This window comes from Phyllostomus hastatus, unplaced genomic scaffold, assembly GCF_019186645.2.
Source record: "Phyllostomus hastatus isolate PE091 unplaced genomic scaffold, TTU_PhHast_1.1 phas_contig_40, whole genome shotgun sequence".
Classification (NCBI taxonomy): domain Eukaryota; kingdom Metazoa; phylum Chordata; class Mammalia; order Chiroptera; family Phyllostomidae; genus Phyllostomus; species Phyllostomus hastatus.
The window spans coordinates 8,460,281-8,484,740 of NW_025333872.1; the positions used below are offsets into that span (position 1 = coordinate 8,460,281).

General features: G+C 36.6%; 1 protein-coding gene across 8 annotated transcripts in view; it reads right to left on the reverse strand.

Moving 5' to 3' along the window:
* The window catches only part of SUPT3H (SPT3 homolog, SAGA and STAGA complex component), a 463,611-nt gene that overhangs the window by 68,323 nt on the left and 370,828 nt on the right, over positions 1–24,460 (reverse strand). For all 8 annotated transcript variants that reach the window (XM_045842957.1, XM_045842958.1, XM_045842960.1 and 5 more), the window contains one exon: positions 17,151–17,261. In XM_045842957.1, coding sequence (XP_045698913.1) covers positions 17,151–17,261 — 111 coding nt within the window. The remainder of the gene's footprint in view (positions 1–17,150; positions 17,262–24,460) is intronic.

Genomic DNA, 24,460 nt, shown 5'->3' on the forward strand with positions numbered 1-24,460 from the left:
AATTACAATATATTATGTTCCTATAGTATAATTATTATATATGACATATTATTATATATAATATTATATATATATAACTTTCTATCAAGAGCAATTATGTAAACAAGATTGGTTTCTGTAATAAAATAACTGTGAGGATTGGATGTTTTATACACATTATCTAACTTGCTAAATAGCATTCTGCAAAATAACTGATGAAAAATGTTAAAAGATGATCCCTAAAGCCTTTCAACTGATAGCAAAGTTCCTTTTTATTGGTTGAGCATGTGAACCTTTGTTCTTCAGTGCTGGCTGCGATGCTGAGTGCAAAGGTCAACCAATTAGACAGATATAGGTCAGCTTAGTAACAAGTTACCAGACAACTCGGGCATTATTTTGCCTTAGATTCCAGAGGAATCAGTGATTAATGCTGGATAGTAAAATCGAAGCAACCATATTCTTTTTGCTGCCCTGCAGTGATATATAAGCTAGTCGTAGGTAGTGGGGAGTCCATTTATATAGGGCATATACCAAGTTCAGGGGGCCTAAAATTGATCAGAGATTGGGCTATGTCCACTGGAAGGTTGTTCTCTCTTCAGACCATCATGCTGTCCATCTGTCCATCCATTCATCCATCATTTATGTTGGGCTCCAAATAAGCAAAAACATTATATTTTGCTGAGGGGAGATACCAAGATGATTAAAGCATGGTCCCTTGGTATACTTAAGGATACATCCTCTTAAGGTTTGGATCAGACTAGGAAATACAAAGTACTTTGGAGGAATTGGGTCCAAGTTTAGGACTTGATTCAAAGGGAGAAAAAAAATGAGAGAAAGTTTAGAAATAAGAAAGAGATGGGATCCTCCATCACCAGGAACTCCCAGGGCCTGGATCTATCTGAGCCTGAAAAGGATTCTTTCTCTAGACCCTGACCTCTAAAAGAAGTATGGGTGCTCAGAAGTTGTCTTGAGGTTAAAGTGGAGATGTGAGAAAACTCTCCTGAGCAAGTGTCTAAGAACTACTGTAACCAAATTTAGAAAGAACCTCGGAGGGTGTGTTCATATAACATATGAACACATTTTCAGTATTTTTCTTTCCACTGAGGAGAAATAAAGTCAAAATTTCAATTTAGGTTGGAAGAAAAGTGTATAACTATTGGATGTTGAAAGAACTTGGGACTAGAGATTTCACAGTTAAAGCCTTAGGAGATTTTTGGAAACACTATAAATTCTTATTTGTCTTGAGTAACTTTGGTAAAATCTTGCTGAATTGACCAAAGGTCATACTAGTCACCAACTCAGAGTATCATCACCAAACAATTTTGTTGAATTGTGGGCCCTCTCATTTGGATATTGAAACATTGAATTTCCACGTATGTACTACACAATCTATGTTAAGAGAGGACGATGACGCCCCACTAGTAGAAGTTTAGGAATCAGTGAGAGCAGGAGTGGGGAACTTTTCTGAGTAAGGGTCCTGCCGTGATCCTCAAGTTTGAAACTTTTAATTAAAGCCAGTTTGCAATAGAATACATGTTTCATTCTTTCCTTTTAATCTAAAGCTTCCAACTTCTCTAAGCTCTCATTCCTGGAAAAGCTTTTGGCAGTCAGTTGTTGCAACCCACAATTTCTGTAGCTTTTCATCATATTCTTTTGCATCTAAGCCTCACTTCCCATATGTGGTCAGTAATGCCACCACCACCGGAAGTAAAATGGTCCTCAGCATGGGCCTGTTTGCCCACACTAGGGCAGAAATGTGGGGCAGAAAAGGAGTTCAGTGTCCATGGATCTCAAAATATTCTGAAACTAAAAGGAACAAATTATTACTCATTTTATACATGTGAAAATGGACACAGAAACATTAGGAGATTGTCTGAAGGTACAAAGAAAGCCAGTCAGTGGGCCTGGGTCTTCCTCTCACATGCAGACAGCATGCTGGACCTCCCTTTCAGTTGTCAGAGCAGGGTTGCTGGCCAACTAGCACTGTCCTCTATATTTTTGAATTCTACTAGGGTGATAATGATTTTAAAATAAAACATTCCACTTGCATTTTCGGAGCATATTCCATATTTTAGGCATTCTGCTAGAAGCTTCCAAGTGACATTACTTAATATTTACTAAAAGTTGCTATTTTTTACAAGTAATTAAATAGGCTTAGGCCAGTCGGCTGACTCAGGAGGTGTTGCTGGCCGACTAGCCTTACCATCGCTGCTTATAAATTCTATTATGGGGATAATGGTTACATGAAACAGCATCAGTACAATTTCTGGTTCATGGAAGACAACCTCCCTCCCTTCGCCTCCCTCCCTCCTTTCCTGATACTCATAATCATATTACTTTCTAAGTTGTTGTAAATCATACCTTTAAAGCCCTTAGCAGACAATCTTTTTAAATGAGACTACACACACACTATATATGTACAGTCACACACACACAATTATACTTATCTAAAAGATTCTATATGTGTATATATTATTATTTTAAAACTAAAAGTGACATCTCAATGGAAACACAGTGCTCACATCTCCACTAATTTTTTAACAACAGCAGTCCTACACATGATGCTTTTCTGAAAGGCATGTCAGTACCATGACTGACCAAACTATGTGAATATGACTAGCATACCCCTCAGACATATTTCATTTCGGCAGCACACAGGGAGTTGCACAAAAAATTTTTAGAAGTATGCCCTGATTGGCATGACTCAGTGGGCTGGGCATTGCCCCACAAACCAAAAGGACACTGGTTTGATTCTGGGTCAGGGTACCTACCTGGGTTGCAGGCCAGGTCCCCAGTTGGGGGTGTGAGAGAGGCAACCCATCAGTGTTTCTCTCCCTCTCTTTCTTTCTCCTTTTCCCTCTCTATAAAAGTAAATAATAAAATCTTTTTAAAAGATAAAATAAAATTTTTAGAAGTATAAATGAAGCCTTCTGAGTTTTCTGGAGTAAATACCTCCAGGCTTAGTGGGACCACAGCCAAGCAGCCTAGAAGTTGTATCCTTTGCTTACAATAGTTTGTGAACTATGATACTGAGACTGTGTAACCCAAGTATTTTAAATGCTTCCACACCATTTCAAGTACAACCATAAAATTTAAAAATCCTCCTCTACCATCGTATAGAATAGAAAAAGAGCAGTTCTTTGCAAAGCTTGTTTAAGTGAGATATTTGAGTATCTAAAACCTACTTTGAAATCACATCATCAATGCCATGATCTAGCAGCACAATACTGGCTCCCTCATTAGCCGATTCATGTTAAGTATTAAGGTTACCCCAGTCGTGAGAGCTGGTAACCTCCAACATTGCATTTACTGGCACGCTCAGGGACCACCAAACTCCTAGAAAACTAGTTAAACTGATGCATCACTGCGTCAAACACTTTTAAGAATTAGGTCTTTAGAATCTCTCTTTAGAAGTATGAAACCCCTAGAAACCACTACCACAAATAGCCAACATTTTAAATAACTGCTGAGCCACCTGCTTTTCTCTAGGAAACATCAGAAAAAACTCTTGTTAGTAAAGCCAATGTGAAGCCTACAAAGTCTCTATCTTTCTGATGAAGTTTACTTACTTTGAGATAATTTATTTCCCTTTTCTGAGAAATATCAAGTCTCCACATCAGACTCAGTTCAAGGAACAGACTTAATTGTAAAAGAAGATCTCGTAACAGAAGTGGGTGCCAATGAACATTTATTTCTCTGTCACTTTAGTCTTGGCTTGGCATAGCATTTCAAACAGTATTCATTTGCAATGAGGAGATTGATGACATAACATGTCCAATCCTCCTAAGTGGCTTTACTAGAAGTGGGTAAGGGCAGAAAAATATATATTCATCTGTCTATAGGCAACCAAAAACATACCAACTCATCTTGGAGTAATTTAACCAATAAGATGATTTAGAGGACAGTTCAGTGGCACCATTTTTGGAAGGTAAAAGCTTAGCAGAAGGAACATAAATCAAAGGTGACTGGCAGGTAAAGGATATATGCAGCAATCAGCCAAACCATGTGCACACTGGCACAAATTCAATGAGATCATTTATAAAATTTTTAAGGCAGGAGTACACAAAAGGGGGTCTGGTGCTAACTAAATCCACAGATAGCTTACATGCCACTGAAATAAACACTTCCAGATGCGGGTGCACAGAAACCTTTCACAGAAAGAAATGCTTCCTTTCATAAATCTGAAGGAGGAGCTCTTAGCAGGGTAGGGCAAAGAGTCTGAAATTGAGACTGAGTTTCGCATGGGCTTGTTCAGATGGAATAATTGTGTGGGCAGCGATGAACTGCACGTGTGTCTCCACCGGCAGCATTGCTACAGTCAGCGAGACCGAGTTCCTGTTAAAGCAAGGGAAGCACACTACAACACGTCAATATGTCCGGCCTCTAAACTCCAGGGTCTGGCTCACTGTCGCTCTCGTTGATTTCCTTAGAGTTGCTTTTCCTGGGGAGGTATGTGGTGTTGAAGATAACAGATTCACACAGAGGTGAAAACCTCTAATCAAAGTTTAGAAAAACTGTGCTTTGGAACTTACACGAGCACAGAGCTATTGTAGGCATGGCTTTTATGATGAAACAATTTTTGAAATCTGGTTAGATTATAGTCATCTTTCAGGAATGCATGGCCAAATTCATTAATGGCTTAGAAAGTCAATTTTTTAATCAACACAGCCTAATAATATGTGGGACTTTCTGGTCATATATATAAACACTCCCAGAACTTCAAACAGAAAGCTAGAATGTCTTTTTTTTTTAAGTTCAGGTGATCTATGCACTGAGCTTCCCCTACCCCCTGCCCCCCTGGAAATCCCCTTGAAATTAGTTTCCTTGTTGAATCTTTAAATTTTATGCAAATTCTTTGTAAGCATTTGAACACTAAATTTATTTTTTGAGAATATTTTTCAGTGTTTGTTTTATACATTGGCCCCAATCATAAAGTTGTCATCTTTTATTCTTCTTTCATTCAGAGTCTTATTCTATTTATACTTTACACCAAATATCTCTTGAGCACATTCTGTCTTCTGTTCTCAGCGTTGTGGCCTCGGCAGAGGCCTTCCTGGTCTCGTGCCTGCAGTAGCTGTGGTGGCCACAGAACTGGTCCCTGTGCCCGTTACATCCCCTGCCTCCAGTTCCTCCTCTACACCATCATCTGAGTTAATTTCCTACATTTGTTCATGTCAACCTCATGCTCAAAAACTCTAAAACAGCTCCATGATGACAATATCAGTTGTCCAAAAAGAAATTTCCCAAACAATTTGGAAAATTTCATCTAACTGAAAACCCAGTATATATCGGAGATAAAAATCTATCTATTATTTAGAGAAAACCCTTTATTATTTGCAGAATACCTATAAAGTACTTGGGGGTTTCAGCAGAACAGTTAGATAACCACTGGTCTGCACCATAAAGTCTAGGTTAACTGGCTTGGAATCAAAACCTTTTCAAAATGTCATCTCTCTACCTTCAATGCTTCTTCTTCATCTCCCTGCAATGCAGTCTAGGCTCAGTTCCTCACCTTGGCCGAACAGCCATACTGCTTTCATACATTTATCTTTTTTTTTTTCATTTTATTCTTGCTCTTCTTTCTGCCTGGATTATCTTCTAGAGTTCTTACTCAGTTCCCTCACCTCTCATCAACTCAGTCCAAATGTTAATGACCTGACATCAGGCAAACTGTGCCCTTCTTCTCAGTACCTGACGCACCGTCCACCCTCAGTTACAACACCTGTCATAGGGCACTGCTTATATGCACGTCTCCTCTGTTATACCGGAACATCCAGCTGCTTATCTCCATATACCATACCTCCACTTCAACATACTTCTATCACAATGTTTGGCAAATGTATACTGAATTAATAAATGCAGATATCAGAGCTATAAGGATCATAGGACATGTTGGGGATGTTATCACTGGTCCTTCCACTTCTAAATCATTTGTAATTCAGTTGTATAAATATGGATTCTGCCAGATGGATTGTTATTACCTAGTTCAAACTCAGAAAGTCAGTGCTGTCCTTTGTATGTGAAGTGTGCTTTCGTCCTACCAGGAAGGCATGGCCTTTGAACTGTTTTGCCAGCAGTGGTGGGTGACAGACTGACTTGTACTGCTGCTACAGACTGCTCGCAGTCTGTGAGCTGACTGTGTGGGTGAAAGATACTGCCTGCCCCTTAAAGCTGAAGGGAAGTTAGTGTGCCCACACAAGGGTCAACCCTGAAGAGAGTCTTCTTTCGATAGTAGAAGAAAAGCACAGTGCTGAGCCCAGGCTGGTTTTCTTTCTCTGCTCCTCACTCCTCCTCTCTGCTCTCTCTTTAAAAAACACCAACAGCTTGCTTGGATGAGGAATGCTTGTCAACTATAACTTATTTACTTATTAGGCTCTTACCTAATTAGTCTAGAATCTGGGAATGGGTGTTTTGGGTTAGATCAGGAATGTAGAACTAAATCAGAGCCAGAAATGTAGTCTCTAAGTTCTCCACTGGAAACTATAAAATCTGCACAAGTGTTTAGATTGGAATTGACAGGAACCTGTAGGCCAGGCTGCGAACTTCTGGAGCCAGAGAGTCAACTCAAATACTCTGTCCCTGGTATTTCCACCAAGGGTACTGCTGCCCAGCTGTCACCTTGAGTGCACCTGGGCACATTCAGAGCCTGACACTGAGCTCTGCCTTCATGACCTCCGCCAACTAATCAATCAAAATATACCCAGATCTAGAGAGCCTACTTCACAGTTTGGGTATCTGCCCAGAACGGCAAGTGTACTCCAGTCAGGTGGAAGAGCTGATCCAGGTGCCAGGGCAAGCATTAACTCTGACTGACATCTGGGCTCCGAATTCTCTCTTCTCACAGCTTGAGGCCATACACAGGCAGTGTGTAGGGGCGGAATATTCGATCTGTGCATACACAGGCAGGGGGTTTTGGTTTAAATCAAATCTAACTAAAACACCAGTCAGAAAAACAATGCATAATTATTTTTTTTCCTGCATATTTTCTCTACCTTGGATATAGTCTTAAATACACACTGGGCACAATAAGAGTAAGGTATCAGTTTCATTTTTGGAAGGTGTAAATTTTCCACTTAGAACAATCCACTTATTATATTGTGGGATTAACTTTGCAACTACATCTGTAAATTAAATGCAATTGAATAATTATATTTGTGAGACTATATAACCCTATGAAGAAATTATCAAAAAGTAAATCACCAGTTTAACAGGCTCTCATCATGGCTGTCTGGAGGGGATTTTTTGGTCACACTATCAATAAAACAGTACACAAATGTTTCACTTAAATAAACCCCGTTGCCCTGGCCAGGTTGTTAAATTGGTCATAACATTGTCCTGACAGGCCAAGGTTGCAGGTGATCCTAAGTCAGGGCACATACAAAACCAACCAATGGGTGCATATGTACGTGGAACAACAAATTGATGTTTCTCTCTCTGTGTCTCTTTCCCTTGCTCTTTCTCTAAAAATCAAAAAACAAAACAAAAAAAACAAAACCCTGACAAGTGTTCATTAAAAAAAAAAGCCATGCGGATGAATGCTAGATGTTTCTGGTAACGGTAAATAAAAAATTTATTTCAGTAAAACTAATTACTGTATTTTTCAGACCATAAGACACACCTAGGTTTCAGAGGAAGAAAATAGGAAAGAATTTTGAAGCAAAAAATGTGGTAAAATATTTAATAACATAAATAACATTTCACCAATGTAAATACAGACAGACCTCGACAGCAGCATTAACAACCATTATTCCCCCCAAATGGGGGGGGAGGGTACGTCTTACAGTCTGAAAACACAGTAATTCTTTTCTAATATTCTTAATTGAAACATTTAAATGGTGTATTTGCTAGGTGAACCTGATCAATTTAATATACTGACTGAATAATGACTCTAATTTAGCAATTTTCTTTCCTTTTAAAATTTTTTTAGAATTTGTATTTTTTTAAAAATGATTTTATTTGCTTATTTTTAGAGAAAGGGAGGGAAAGAAACATCAATGTGTGGCTACAACTGGGGACCCAGCCTGCAAACCCAGGCATGTGCCCTGACTGGGAATTGAACTGGTGACCCTTTGGTTTGCAGCTGGTAGAATTTGTTTACTGATTTTTAGAGAGAGAGAGGAAGAGGGAAAAGAGTGAAAGACAGCAGTGAAAGAAGGGGAGAGAGAGAGAAACATCGATTTGTTGTTCCACTTAATCTGTGCACTTATTTGTTGATTTGTGTATGTGCCCTGAGCCAAGATCAAACCCAAAACCTTGGAGCATCAGGACAACACTCTAACCAACTGAGCTACCTCGCCAGGGTTCAGCAATTTTCAACCTTTTTTATCTCATGGGACACATTAATTACTAAAGTCCTGTGGCACACCCAAAAATATGTTTTTTGCTGATCTGACAAAAATAGCTATAATTTTGATTCATTCATAGTGGATGGCTATTGTTATGTTGGCTGTTGTCATTTTTTAAATTTGGTAATCTAAGGGAAAAGAGTCCAGTACCCCTGACTAAATAGTCAAGTATTGCATATTTTAAAATTTCTTGCAGCACACTGGTTGAAAATCGCTGGTCTCATTCAATCTTAACATCCTCTTGTTTACTGATAGACTTAAAAAAGTTTGTTGCCATTTTTTTAGAGAATACTACTTAAATTTCCAGATATCTCAGCTTAGTTTAGTTTCTCCCAACTAAATTCTTTTGCTACTTTCATGAATTTATGAGTTAAAAAAAATTTTTATTTTAGGAGTCACACAAAATACTTTCTATTCAGTCCCTATTCCTTCAGAAGATTGCAAAAACCTAGAAACTATAGTAATACATTCAAATCTCAAGATTTAGCCCTTTTAGAATATTCTGCCCCAAAAGTGTCTCTTTGTTGTCAATTAATTCTTTTTGTTTGCTCTCATGTTCTAATTCTTCCTTTCTGCTACAAGATATAGCCTGCCTTTTACAATGAATTGTGATTCACTAACTTCTTTACTTCAAATTTAAAAAGTTTTTTAATGATACAAGCTTAGAGAAAATACACAGGGCTAATAAGGGCTATCAGCTTTTATTTCTATTTTGACCATCTTCCCATTAGAAAAGACTGCTTTTCTCCTTTTCAAAAAAATACCTGAAAATTCTAGGATTCTTTGCAAGATATCTAGGGGCCTAACAGATCTTTGATTTGAAAGTCCTTCTACAATTTTTGTGCTACTCAAAATAAAAGCTCTGTCATTTCATGTTTTATATTTAAGTTTCTTATAAATGTATAGATGATTAGGAAGTTACATCTTGGAACTTTGGTTTATTAGGGTTTTTTTTATAATTAAAGCAGTCCACATAAAAGCTCTACATAAAACTGTGCAGGTGAGTACATCACCTTGTATGTAATACCCATGGTGAAATAAATGTGAGGTGTTTACTGCTGATATAAAAATGAAGGCAGAAAAAAGCAAAATGTGTTTGAATAGTTACTGTTTACTCTAGAAACAAACCAGTTGCCAGTACTGGAATTTTTCAAAATGGAACTTGATAATTCCTTATACATAAATAACTGGCTGTGAATTTAAGATATTGCTGCAGAGAGTTCAAATGAGAGATGATCTCTCTTCACTTCTCCCTCAATTTTGCCTGATAATTAAAAACAATTTCACAATGAACATGGGGTCCATGTATCTTTTCAAATCAGTGTTTTCATTTTCCTTGAATACCCAGAAGTGAAATTGCTGAGTCATATGGCATATCTATTTTTAGAGTAATCTCCATACTGTTTTCCACGAGGGCTACATCAGTTTGCAGTCCCACCAACAGTGCGCAAGGGTTCCCCCCTTCCTTCACATCCTCACCAGCACGTCACTGGTATACTTTATGATAACAGCCATTCCGAGTGGTGTGAGGTGGTATCTCGTTATGGTTTTGATTTGCAGCAACCTAGGTTCCATTGATAGATAAATGGATAAATAAAATGTGCATGTGTATAAGTGAAATATTATACAGCAATTAAAAAGAAACATGATCTTGTCATTTGTGACAACATGGATGAATTTAAAGGGTATTATGCTAAGTGAAATAAGTCAGGGGGAGAAAGAAAAATACTATATGGTTTTACTCATATGTAAAATCTAAGAAAACCCAAACCAAATAAAACTAGACTTACAGAAACAGAGACTAAAGTGATTTTTACCAGAAGGGGAAATGTAGGGGAATGGATAAAAAGAGGAAGAGAATACAATCAATATTACTGTAATAAACTTACACAGTGACAGACGATTATTGGAATTAGTGGGGTGATCACACTGTAAGGTATAAAAATGCTGAATCACTATATTGTACACCTGAACTAATGTGATCAGTTTAAGGTTGTATAGCAGCTATATGTAAATAAAATAAAAAAAAAACAAAAAAAAGTTTTATACTATAATACGATTGTGTCACCTCTATTTGGCAATATAGATTCATGATGCTCTGCTTACAATAGCAGTACCAGTATGCTGTCTACCAAATCTGAATTCAATAAATAAAGCATAATAAGTTTGGCTGTGAAACTGTAAGCAATTATTTGTCAGAGAAAGCTTTGCAGGTGAGTGAGATTTTCTTCATGACATCTTTGAGTAGCTTATACTATTTTAAGATACTTTAAAAATATTTTCCAGAAAACCATGGAGAGTTATTCTGGATAAGAAATCCATATATTGATTCCCTCTAAATATTACCACTTTTAAATTGCATCTGTTAGATACTTTTAGTGAAACAACTTTTAAGCAAAAACTTCTCTTTAAGCCACAATTGCAGCTTGTGTAGAATGTCATTAAATACTGCTACGTTTATGAGTCAAAAACTTCTTGATGCTGTGTAAATAAAATAAAACATAGAAATAAAGTGGACACGGTGATGGTTATAGCATTACAACTGTCACCCACAACTTTGAGACACCTTCACTTTACTACTGAATGAGATTTTAAGAGTGGACCTTGTATATATAACATATAGATAGTCTAAAATATTTGATAAAAAACACTTTTCTTGTGGAACATCTTTTTTTTTTTAATTCTCACCTAAGAATATATTTGTTGATTTCAGAGATAGAGGAAGGGAGAGAAGGAGAGAGGAGGAGGGAAGAAGACAGAGAGATCAGTATGCTAGTTCCCATTTGTGCCAGGCCTGGGATTGAACCTGCAATCTTTTGCTATATGGGATGATGCTCTAACCAACTGACCCACCCAGCCAGGGTGTAGAACATCTTTTAATGTATCTTAGAACACTTGTTGTCTATATAATGTAGTTTAGAAAATGCTATCTCACATTTTCAGGATAAGAACACTTAAAGAGTTAAAAACAGAGGTCAGTCTGCAAAGAGGAAGTTTAATGAGTAGGATTAGTGCGAGTTTATTGGAGCCTATGGCCCCAATGAACCAGAGTATTTAGCTCCTGTCCACAGAGCCCTGGAACTTACTATGCAACCTTAAACTGGTTACTTAGTTTTTCTGTAAATCTTAGTTTTCTCATCTATAAAGTGGTAATGATACTCATCTTGCTGTGTTGGGAGAATAAATAACATAATTATGGGGAAAGGTTTCTGTTAGAGTATTATATTATTATTTTATCAACCAACACTTATCTCAGATTCTTATGATTTGCTCCTCCAAGCTCTTCCAACTTCTTTATCCACATTTCAGACATTCTCTCCCTAACTAATCCTAAGCTGAACACTGTGCTAAGTTGATGCATGTAAAATTTCTGATATTCAACTGTTTCTGACTCAGAGAAACGGCAATTTCATATTATCTGATATAATAAATTTTATAACCATACCCCCACTCTATTTTAAAATTAAAAACAGCTAAAATTTTCACATTTTTTCTAGAGAACACTCACTTTTAGGTTGTTCTTATAAATATGCCATATGTTTTTTTTTTCCCTGAGACTCTGTAGCCTACAACTATAAAAAGGTACTTGGGTCTAATCTATAATGGTAGATTCAGTACTTCCAAAAAACTTATTGAGAAAATTTTTACTTTCAGTAAAAATAAAAATATTTAAGAATTCCTATCCTATTTCCACCTGGCATTTACATTTGATAAGTATTATAATATTTTGTGATATTATATTGTCCAGGTTGAACACACAAAACACAGACAAACCTAGTGTGTCCATGACAAGAATTATTCATTAATGTGCAATTTTAAGCCAAAATATCCAAAGCAATCTGCTATGCCACTTTTGTTTTTAAAAGCTTCATGTGAGAAATTCTTAAATGTTTCATGTGAGAAATTTCATAGTTTTGACCTACCAGTCTGCTGTGAACACCTGAAGAAGCAATGATACACGAGCATCCTTGTGTAACAGATAGATGCACATCAGAGTGAATGGCCACAGGGGAAGAGCAGTAAACTGACAGAGAGTTCGGGGGCTGGGCTCCAGGGCAGCCCTGTCATTCCTCTACAGGGTGCCTTTGGGTACACTGCAACGCTGCTCTGAGACTGAACTAACTAGCTTTCTTAAGCCTTAGCCAGCTTTAAAATACTATGGATTCTGCCTCAGAATTTAAGATAGCTTAGTGGACACTGAAGCAACTTACTTCTAGGGATGTGCTTAAGGATGTTTTAAGTTAATAACCATGCTCACATGAGCAATTTCACTGTCTCACTTCCCCGGTTCAATAAAAAGCCACCTGATAACATGTAAGTTCAGGGGGCTAACATATTTTTCTACTCTGAATATCATTCAGGAGAAACTAAGATAGATGTAGGCATTACACATGGGATTATGTCATCGTTCAGTGAACACAGTTTCCTTTCTCTGGCTTTCAAAATTATAGACCTGGTTTTGTATCAGCCATTCACAGCACTTCCCATTGAGAGCTGGGACTGAGCTTCAGAGGAGGTAACCATGGGCACCACCCACTGTTTGTAAACTGCAAGGATCTAGATAAAACATATGTCTCACCACCTTCTACATGATAGACAACCAATACACTGGGTTACCCTTTGGGGCATTTTCTCTGAGAGAAAAAACAAAATGCCCTAACTATAAAACTCCACTTCCTTCACAAAATTTTAAAATGTCTTTTACGTCTAAAGTTGCACAAGTAAACTCTAAGAATATTATTTTTTAAAAAAAATTACCAAAAGACTTGAAGTTCTAGGCTGTGAAAGAAAATACTTTTCAAGGACAACAGTGCAGGGATTGCAGGAGAGTGGGGGTGGGTGGAGGTGGAAGAGGATATGAGGAGGATAGACGGCAAAGGAAAAAATACAATAAAAAAATGAAAAATATTAATTTTCTAATAGGGCAATCCACTTAAAGCTTTGGCTACACCTTGTTCAATGAGTCCTGATGCACTTGTTAATGTAAGTTTTCTTCCTTTACTTTTCTGTATTTTCTCAATTTTCTAACATACCAATACTACTTTCATAAACAATAAAATGAAGAAATTTTAAATACTGAGGAAATAGAGGCCAGTAATAATTTGTTTTAAAAAGTTATCACCAACTCTGATAAAGTTATCAGTCCCTGAAAACTTCTTAAATTATGCAAATTATAAACTCATCAAAACTGAATTTGATGAAGCTTTATAACTTTGAGGCTGTGACGTTTGCTCTTTAGATTTCTGTTGCGTAAGAGCTAGTGTACAAAATCTAACTAGTATGCAAAAATCTATTGGTAACTATGTGCATTCAGTTACTGAGACCTTAGTTTTTAAGGTGATAATGATGATTAAGAAAAATTAACTTTCTTCGACCATTATTAATCCCCAAAGTAAAAATGAGTATCTATTTATTCTCAGGAACAATAATCTTTAAATGGTACTTAACTTTTAATGGTATAAAGTTTATATCTATTAGTCTATAGACTAATAGCCTATATACTATTAGTCTATAAAAAAATCATATTATTCAGATTTTAGTTTCTTCTGTGATTACAAAGTGAGGCCTGTGTATGTGGGTGAGTGACTGAATGGTGTAAGAAATGGATTCTACTTTAATCTGTATACTTACACATTTTAGAAACTATACTACAGCTACCACTGCTACTTCTACTGCTATTAATATGATTTATTAAGAGTTTACCACATATGAAGTTCATAATACTCCATCCCCATTCAACCAATTTTAACAGTGCAGACATGCCTCATTTTACTGGCCTTCGCTTTGTTGCCCTTCACAGATGTTGTATTTTTTGCATATTGAAGGCAAGACCCTTCACCAGCAAGAACACTAATTATATCTGGCTATTGGTGACACTCTTTATTGTGGTGGTGTGGGGCCAAACCCACAACAGCTCCAAAGTCTGCCTGCACTGTTTTGGCACATTGGCTTTAATTGGTGAGTTCTTCCTTTTCTATATTCTCAATCCTATGCAGAAGATCAGAGAAAGTATCATGCCTAGAAGGTTTAAGTAATTTTCCTGAGGCCAAGCTATGGATTAGATTAATTGATGGAACCAAGGCTAAAATTCAGGGCTTCCAACTCCCAGCTCCAAAAATCTTCCTCCTAAAACACACATTTTTGCAACTGTCCTCACCTGTATATGCCTGATCTTCTGTATACACATGCTAAAGAACATTTAAAGAAATTAATTTTATTCTGCTTATCTTTTAGTTTTGCTAAGTAATCCTGAAAATCACTCCAGAGTCTGTGATTTATAGTAGTTATTTTTGAGTACTTATGCAACCTAAAATGTCCTAAGTGATTTTGATGCTTGACATCTTATATTGTCCTTTTACGTATAGTAATTGATATTATGTGAGGTTATACTGTGTGGTGATTGACTTGATCCTAGAACTAAATGACCAGGGTTCAGATCCTAGCTCTGCCACCAACTAGCTAAGCAGCCTTAAGAAAGTTTCTTAACCTCTCTATGGCTCAGTTTCCTCGTCTGTACAATGGATGTAATAATAGAACGTGCCTCAAGATAGAATTTACAAGTGTCTCCACAACACTCACAGGAGGTATAAGTAATTGATATTTACATTGTAACCCCTTTCCTTTCTTACTCCAGTAGCTACACAGAGCAAAGGGTTGTTTGTACTTTTTCCTCTCCTCCAACCAAGAGGGTTTTAATCATTTATTTCTTCTATTATTTCAACTAGTTTCCGAGGTGAAGAACTCACAATTCTCTATACAGTAAATTGTATTCTTGAAACTCATAATGTTGTGATTTTGTATAAATTATTTCAAAAGTGATATAGTAAGTCAGAATGATGCCTCACTACAAGCATTTTATGAGTTTATTGACTGATGTTGGAATTCAGTTTGTGTGTAACCTTTTGGTTATTTTACTTCTTCAAATGAATTTTGAATTATTGGCTACATATGAATCAAGTTATAGACGCTATCGGTTAGACATCTTATTTAAAAATACATCAGACAAGCATTCTAGATTCAGAATGACATGTTGCATAGAAACAAGATTTCTATGTTTCATAAATATAAACTATTTTCTCATGGGCATTTTAGTTTACAAATGAAATTTTACATTGGAGGTTAGCCTAGCCTTTCTGTATGAAAATTTAGGTCTCAATCTATGGTAACTATAGAGGCAGTCCACATGCGTCCTTTCCTCTTAGGAGCTACAGCTCAAAGCTTAGGAGCACAGTGTCCCTGGAGCCACAGAAAGCATCATCTTAGGGAGCGGGCACCAGGGAACTGAGCATCAGCACCCCCAACATCAGGAGCACTTCCATTTGGCAGTTGAAGGTATATGAAAGCCAGGGCAGGGTGGCCATATTGTTAGCATAAACAGGCTGCAAATCTATCCCACTTTAAAGAGAATTTTAAACTTAAATAGGCAGGTATATGTATATATATTCTCTCTCTCTCTCTCTCTCTCTCTCTCTCTCTCTCTCTCACACACACACACACACACACACACACACACACCCAGCTGAAACTCTGTTGTCTTCCTGATCCTATTACTTGTGATATAAAATGGAATATGCACATTTAGTCTTGCAGGCTGGGAAAATTCTTATAGCTCTAGGAAATGAAGCAAGACTTTCAAAGCGCGTCCTTTCTGAGGAGTGATACAAACTGGGGTGCCCCTCTGTGGTGGAGTTCTTTACCATTTACTGCTGCTGATTTTGCCCATCTGCTCAGGCGGTGGCTCAGTGAACCTTCTAGGTCATGGCTTATTTGTTCTATTTTCCAGATCTACTTAAATTAAGCATTTTAAAATTGCATCATTAGTTTCAAAGGCATGTTGGCTGTATATTACTTAGATAAATATTAGTTTAAAGTATACAGGGTGGGGCAAAAGTAGGTTTTCAGTTGTTCATATAGAAAAAATACAATAACCATTAAATAGTAATAATAATACAAGAAGGAACTCTTTCGTGTACTCACAACTATAAAGCTACTCTTGCCCCACCCTATATATGTTATAGTGATGTGTGTATGTGTATAATGTTTGACACAGACATTTTGCTTCAGTGTATTAAAGTAGAAGTAAATAAAAAAAGAGAAATAAATGGTAGGTTCTCTGTCCCTCAGTCACAAATCAAACCTCACTTTCTGAAAAATCAAATCAATTCCTTATAAACAGAGAAGGACTTGGAGATAGTTCTATTAACATGAATAAAGGACTTTTAAAAAAGGGCCACAAGATGAGCATTTAATTAACACATACACATATACTTTCTTCAAGCTATTGAAATATAGTCTTTAATTCTCTATTTAAAAAAAAAACAACAACAAACCCTGATTATAAGCTTTAAAAGCATTTGAAGATGTGAAAGACCGTCTGCATTTCAGCTACTTCAAAGCCAGTGAAGAAATCATTTCTTCTTCTTCCAAGTCAGAGTGTGTTTAGGAGCAGGACGTCTGATAGAAGTGGTGTTGCCAATCTAACCAATTTTAAAATATAAAGTGCTTCTAGCAATATTTGGATACATATAATTTGACAAAAAGTTTTATAAACCTAAGCTTTGAAAAATAGAAAATATAAGCTCCAACAAAAAAGCATAATTTGTAATTGAAAGAAAATAATATTTTGTAGAAAAAAATTGTCCTTCCAAAAAGAGACAAAAATGACTAACTTTTATTTCCCAAGAGAATTATGCCACTTTTATACAACAAAATTACAGTCACCACAAATTGCTTTCAACAATTCCATTGCTTCTTCATTTGACCACTTGAAAATCAAAATTCTTTCAGATTATAAATATAACTTTTTATAACTCTGTTATTACGTACTGTGAACGGGGAAAGGGGGCCGATCCTGTGGCCGTAGCGCCGGATGGCCTCTCTGATGTGGCAGGGCTGGATGGCATCGCTGTGAGCCTCCACACCACAGGCCGCAGTGCTCTGCGACAGAAAAACACATGAACTGTTACTAAATCAAAAACACACAACAGAACTGCAGTGTACAAAATATGAAAATAAACTTTTATGAAAATGGATGGTTTTTCCTTTAGGATGCACAGCACTGCTGACGTATATCCTACATCCAAAAAGAAATCCATTAACAAATCAAAGATGACTTTTATCTGACTCCTTCCTAGCAGACCTACCGACAGCAATGTTTATGCTCACGGTGTCACCCCGAGGCTCACCTCGAGGTGCAGGAGAATACAGCAGCTTGCACGCGCATGAAGTGTCAGGGGCTTGCTGGAAGAACCACAGGAGTTATTTTTCAAAAATCAAACATTTATTATTATAAATGTTTCCTTTGGAGCTTGTTGGACATATTTCTGACATAACTCAAGGGTCATCAATTTTAAAATGAAAAATGTAAAATTGCTATACATTTATTTATAATATGGGGGATGGTCATAAAAGATCATTTCAATGTGGTGCTAATTTCTAGGTGTCCTCAGGACAAAACTGAAAATAAAAACTTTCTATTTTAATCCGCTTCATCTGTGAAAGGTAGGTTTTAGAGTACAGAAAGATATAAGCAGGAGAAAAATTATTTGTAATGAGAATATGGATACAAACTCAAGAAATATATATAACATGATTTTAAAAAGCTTTTTAAAAGCACCATAGGAGCGCTGTACACTCCTGGTTCAGTTGCAGGCTCTAGCCTCCCAACTAGCTGGGTTCATGTCCTGTCACGTACCCACTCTTTCAAGTCATATAGTAGCTCTGCACTGCAGTTTCCTCATCTGTGAAACCGAGGCAATAATTATAATTGCGGGGGATACCAGATGTCAGATTAACAATGTTAAAGAAATAAGAGAAAGAAATAGTAGCTTTTATATTACTATAACTGTGGTCTAGAAGTCATTCATAGTCACATAATGAAGATTATTTGTTTTTCTGATAATTATTACAGTTACCACTCTCATAATTCCTTGTAGGGGTATAATTAATCCAATAGCAATTTGGCAAAATCTTATCAAAATGAGAAAGCACAATCACTTTGATCCAGTATAAAAATTTATTCCATGGGTATGCTACAGAGGTATAAAATAATATATACACATATAAGGATATTCACTGGCTTAGTGAACTAAATCTTTTTAATGAGGGAACAATTAAATAAGCTATAATAAATACATCTATTCATTGTAACAGAAACCGCCAAAAAGGATAACACAGTTGCATGCGTACTCCTATTGACCTCTATGTATCCTGTCTCTAACGTGCGTATTGTGTGAAATAACACAAGGTATACAACAGGGTGGCACTGTGTTACCACTTGTTAAAAAAAAAAGGACGCTGAACATTACATACTCATCTGAACATAAGAGTATGTCTTCTAGGGTACACCAAAACTCAGTGCCTGTGCTTACCTCTCGGGGTGTAAATAGGTGGCTGGAGGACAGGGGCTTAGAAGAGACATTTTTCACTGTATATTCTGTACTTTTAAAATATACTTTTTCTTTTTTGCACTTTGTGTACACTTTTCCTATCACAAACTAGTAAAATAATTTTAAAATTCTTACAAAACAAGAGCATCTGCTAATTATCCAAGCTGAACCTAAAATAAGATTTAAAATTTCAAACAAAATAGATCTTATTTTTACTATTTTAACAAGATGTGAAATAAGCCAAATAGGAATTTACTCTAGGGTATCTTTCTCAATTTCGTTCCAGCAATACCCTAAATAACATACCTGCTATGCCCACAATAACACGGATTAAGTTATATAGTAACACAGGTCAAACCCATACTTTGGCACTGATATAAAAGTGCACAGGGTTTTTTCTTGATTCTTATTCCACATTCTTTGTTTCAGTTGGAATATCCCAGAATAAATGCAATTATCAGGTGCCTGACTAAGGTAAAGACACTTCTGTGAGTCCATGTGGCTCCAAAATGTGAATATGACTAATGTACCTACATACATTAGACTCATTAGTCTGCTACATATGACAAATGCTTATGAAGGAACTTGAGGCATTCCATCCATGTGCAGAAATGAACGTAAATAATTAGCTGTATTTGGAATCTAAAGTAAGTTTCCTAGTGGAAACTCAAGTGGAAATAGAAAGAGAGCCATCAAGAGGGCCAGTACCCTGCATACTGAGTGGGGCGGGAATTCCATCTTGTGCATCCCTCTAGGGCCCCTCCTTTCTCCTTGCAAAGTGAATTTATGTTTCATTTTTCTTCATGGCCAGTGGGGGTTCTACTCATCCTCTACTTTCCCAGCTAATTTGGTTTTGGTATAGAGCATTCGGTCACTCTCAGAGCCTGCGCGTGGCTGCCAGGCAGGATCTGAGAACACTGAAGGAGGAAGCGTGAGTTAGAAACCACCTGTGACTGCTGTTTGCACGGCCTCAGGACAAGCACGCAGGCCTGGCAGAGCCATGCTCTCTGCGCCACAAAGATGAAGTTAACTTATAAAAAAATAAAAATACTCAATTTTGTGAAAATGTGTTTAGCTCTACCATTCTGCTCTGCGTGAACAACTGCAAACTTCAGCCTGAAGTTGCCATGTGCACTTCTGCACTTACTGGTTTGCCCACTGGGCTCTCTGGAAGGGAACCTTTGAATCTCAAATGTATTCCTGGTACTGTTTCCATCCCAACAAATATCTTCCTCAAATTCACAATTCATACCAAGTTTAAAATTTTTAATTTAGCAGTGACTCTAGCATTTTTGTGATATTCTTCATAATTGTCTCAGAAGAATTAGCATTGAATTTATATATTTGTTGTCTAATATTAGAAATCTTACATTTGCTATAAACACATTTGAAGGTTATTAGATTTATATATCAATTCATGTTTCCTATTCTGATTGTGTCCACATTTTAGGATATTCTTTACATTTTTAAAACTGTAGCCCACATATGTGACAAAATACTGATTCCTGTTAGCTACAGTTGCCGAAATCTCTGCTGGGCCTAAACTCTTTATTGACTTAAGTAAAGTACAAGCTACAAGGTAAAGTTCTTCAAAGTCAGGTCCCCTTCCTCTTGGCTGAATTCATACTCCATTCTTGTCTCCCTCCATTCTATCTTTATTTATGTCTCTTCATCCAGAAGTCAATGCTGGATACTGGAAGCTGAAGTCCTATGTATTTCCTGGATTTGTGCTGTCCCTGTACTTGTCCTCGCTGGCTTGCACTGAATACAATCTCTTGCAGTTTGAACTCTCACCTGCAGTACAATAAGTTATACTGAAATTTCTGTTGCCCTTGGATTTACTACAAATGTGTATGTCCTGACTCTTTTCTTTCCAACTTAGAAGTTGTTGGCAAGGTAAAATCATCCTATTCTTGTTCAGCCTTTCCCTTGCCAGGGTAATCCAATGTTTAAGAAGGATGTGAAGCCCTGGCTGGCGTAGCTCAGTGGATTGAGCACGGTCTGCAAACCGAAGTGTCGCAGGTTTGATTCCCAGTCAGGGCACATGACTGGGTTGCAGGCCATGGCCCCCAGCAACCTCACATTGATGTTTCTCTTTCTCTCTCTTTCTCCCTCCCTTCCCTCTATAAAAATAAATAAATAAAATCTTAAAAAAAAAGGATGTGAAGTCTCAGATGATTGCCTCTTATTCTTTCCCCACCAAAATGGTAGACTACATCTTTTGTTACACTTGAAATATTAAGTCTTACAAAGGAGCAACACATATCTCAGCTTAGAGCAAATGGAAGGCTAGTACTACTATTACTGACACTTCTGTCAGTCACTGACCACCACGGTTGGTATATAATTGGACTGACCAGGCAAGAGTCTTTCTCCTTATTTTATATATCGTTCTCCCAGATCTTTGTGATTAGAGAGAATTTCTTTTCAGATGAAAGTGGGCTGTTCTTTGGCCAAAGGGCACAGTATATAATGTGATAAATTTTTTCAGTTTAAAGTTTAATTGAGATGTTAATGGTTAAAATTGCAGTTCTATATAACTAGGAAAAGCTTTTCTTTAAAGAAATTAAAAGCAGAAATAGTATTTAAAGATTAGACAAAAGAGAATCACTGAACTTTCAAGGATTCATACATTCTTAAATCTGGAAGGAACACAAAATATCACCTATTCTAACCTTCCCCCATCCCTGCCCCTTTTAACAGATGAGAGAGTAAAGACAAGGGACATGCTCGCGATCACCATGACAGAATCAGAATATGGCTGTGCATCAAGTCTCCCAGCTTCCTGCACACACAGCTGGTATATAAATAGGGGTTTTATTATTTTATGTAGATTGAATTGTACCATGTTACTGCCACAGCTGAAGTTTCCAGTGAGTAAGAATAAAAATATAGCAAAAATGTACAAATGTAGAAGAATGTGTATGAGTAAATAGAGAAATAAAGAATACTTTTGAAGTGAAACATTATTCATTTTGATGCCAGTAACTTTAATTTTAGGGAAATTCAGATATGCATGAGGCCAACTTGTTTCCTGAAAATTCCTTGTTTCAGGAGACCTCTGCTGTAAAATAACTCTGATTTAATAGCTTCAACAAGATCAGGAGAGAACTGTTTAAATATTTACGAGAAAGAAATGTCAAGAATATCTAAACTTATAAAGAATTATTTTATGTAGGTATAAGTACCAAGTTAATTACAATTTCTCACATACTTTGTAAAGCAAGTCCACTGGAGAAGTTTTTTAGGTAACATTTTGTTACCTTACTTGTAGTTACTGAATGAGTTAGCACTATAGCAGAACTTCTTTACAAGTACTTTATAAGATAGAAATTCCTTATAGTTGGGATTTTCCCTTCACAAATAAGCAAGCTGTGTCATTTTGTAAATGAAGGGGGAAACCAGATGAGGCCAAAAATTAAATCTGCTTACTCTCCATTATGAAGTGACATCTTGGCACGGTTCCACTGTCTGCCATGGCAAATAGTTCTTGTTGTGCCAACTTAGTTATAGGTGAAGGTAAAAACTTTAGACAAATTGTTAAAAAAATGGGTACCTGAAGGCACAAGAGATTGACCAAAATGAGGCGGAAACTGGACGTGGTGGGTGCAAGAAGAGTGTCATGGCAATGAGGTAGGTTTCCTGTTGTCGCCATTTTAACCTAAGGGCAGGCAGGCTCTGTCACTAGAGGGGCACACACACTTAGAGGCTCCGAGACCTACATAAAGTGAGGAGGGAAATCCCACAAAGGGCAGAATCTAGAATCAGTGATTAAGTTACCCCAATCCTTCACTAACTCCTGAACCATCCCCGTGTGACACCAAACCCAAGAAAACACATGGAGGCTAAACGAAGTAAAGGGAGAGTCCAGCTGCTGCCGCTGAAGAGGAGTCTGAAGCTCAGATGTGAGCCTAGAAAACTAAACCACTTGTTTCACACACACATACACACACCACTACCAATAAGAATTCTCTCTTTACAGGAATATAACAGAATCTGAAATCTCTACAATCTACTACTCACAATGTCCAGAATGTAATTCAAAATTACTAGACATGCAACAGTCTAAGAGAGTGTGACTTATACTCGCTGGAGACTAAAATAATTCAGATATTTAACTTATCATACAAGATTTTTAAAGCACCTATTATAACTTTGCTCAAGAACATAAAAGAAAATAAGCTTTTAATAAATGACAAATAAAAATAATGGTAGATAGAAACTGTGAAGAGAATTCACATGGAAAGTATAAAACTATTAGAAATAAAGCATTACTGGATGGATATAACAGTAGACTGGCACCAACAGAAGAATCAGGAACATAAAGAATTTATCCAACCTGATAAAAATAGAGAAAAGATTAAAAGGGAAATTAAACAGAGCCTCAGGTACCTGTGGAATATTAAAGTAACAAATATATACTTAGAGTCTCAAAAGTGGACAATAGAAAGAATGATGTGGAAAAAATATCTGAAGAAATAAATGCTGAAAATTCCCCCAAATTCATTAAACACATAAACCAATATTCAAGAAGCTAAGTGACCTCTAAGCAGAATAAATACAAAGCAAACCATATATATGTACATCACGGTCAAACTGCTGAAAATAAAATGTAATGATAATATCCTGAAAGCATCCAGAGAAAAATAACACGTTACATACACAGAAACAATAGTATAAAACCTATAGACATACAATAAAACATAACAAATGCCAGAAAATAGTGGAATGATATCATTAAAGTACTGAAAATGAAACTGTCAATCCAGACTTCTATATCCAGTGAAAATGTCTTCCAGGAGTAAGGGGGAAGTAAAGGTATTTTCAGAAATAGGAAAACTAAGAGAAACTATCGCCAGCCAACCTGCACTATTACAAATGCTAACTAAAGTTTAGCAGAACAAAAAAAGAAAAATGATACTGGAATTCTGATAAACCAAAAGAAATGAAAAACAATGGAAATGGTAGATGTTAGAGTCTATTTCTCCCTCTTAGTTTCGCTAAAATACATGTGACTGTTTAAGGCAAAGAGTAGTATTACGGGTTATAACGTATGTAGATGTAAGCTGCTGGACAATCCTAGCAGGAAGAGCAGGAGCCACATAGATGGAGTAAACAGACACAATAGTCTCGTGTTTAAGGTGAGTGGAGCTCCACAATAACAACTCTAAGTACACCAAAAATTTAAGGATGCATATTGAATTCTTAGCATAACCAATGGAAAAGAATGACGAAAAGAGATATCACAAAGATACCAGTATATAAAACAGATTTCTAAAAGAGCACATAATTAACCCAAAAGAAGGCAGGAAAAAAGAGAGAAACAAAAATAGAACAAGCAGAAAACAGAGCAAAATAGTTGATCTATATCCAACCATTTCAATGAATAACGTTAAATATCAGGGACTTAAAGACTGTAATTAAAAGATACACACAGAAAAAAAGGGAAAAGATGCAAGACCCAATTATTTCTTGTCTACAAGAGACCTATTTTAAATATTATAGATACAGATATAATGAAAGAAAATAGATAAACGTGTATCATATAAACAGCACAAAGAGGCTGCAATGGCTATATTAATCAGATAAAACACAGTTTAGGATAAATAGTATTCCTAGTGATAAAGAGAGATTTTATAAAGATAAGTAAGTGGAGAGATATGCCATGTTCATGGATTGTAATGCTTGGTAATGTTAAGACATTCATACCCCAAATTGATGTAAGCATTCAATCTAATCCCTTTCAAA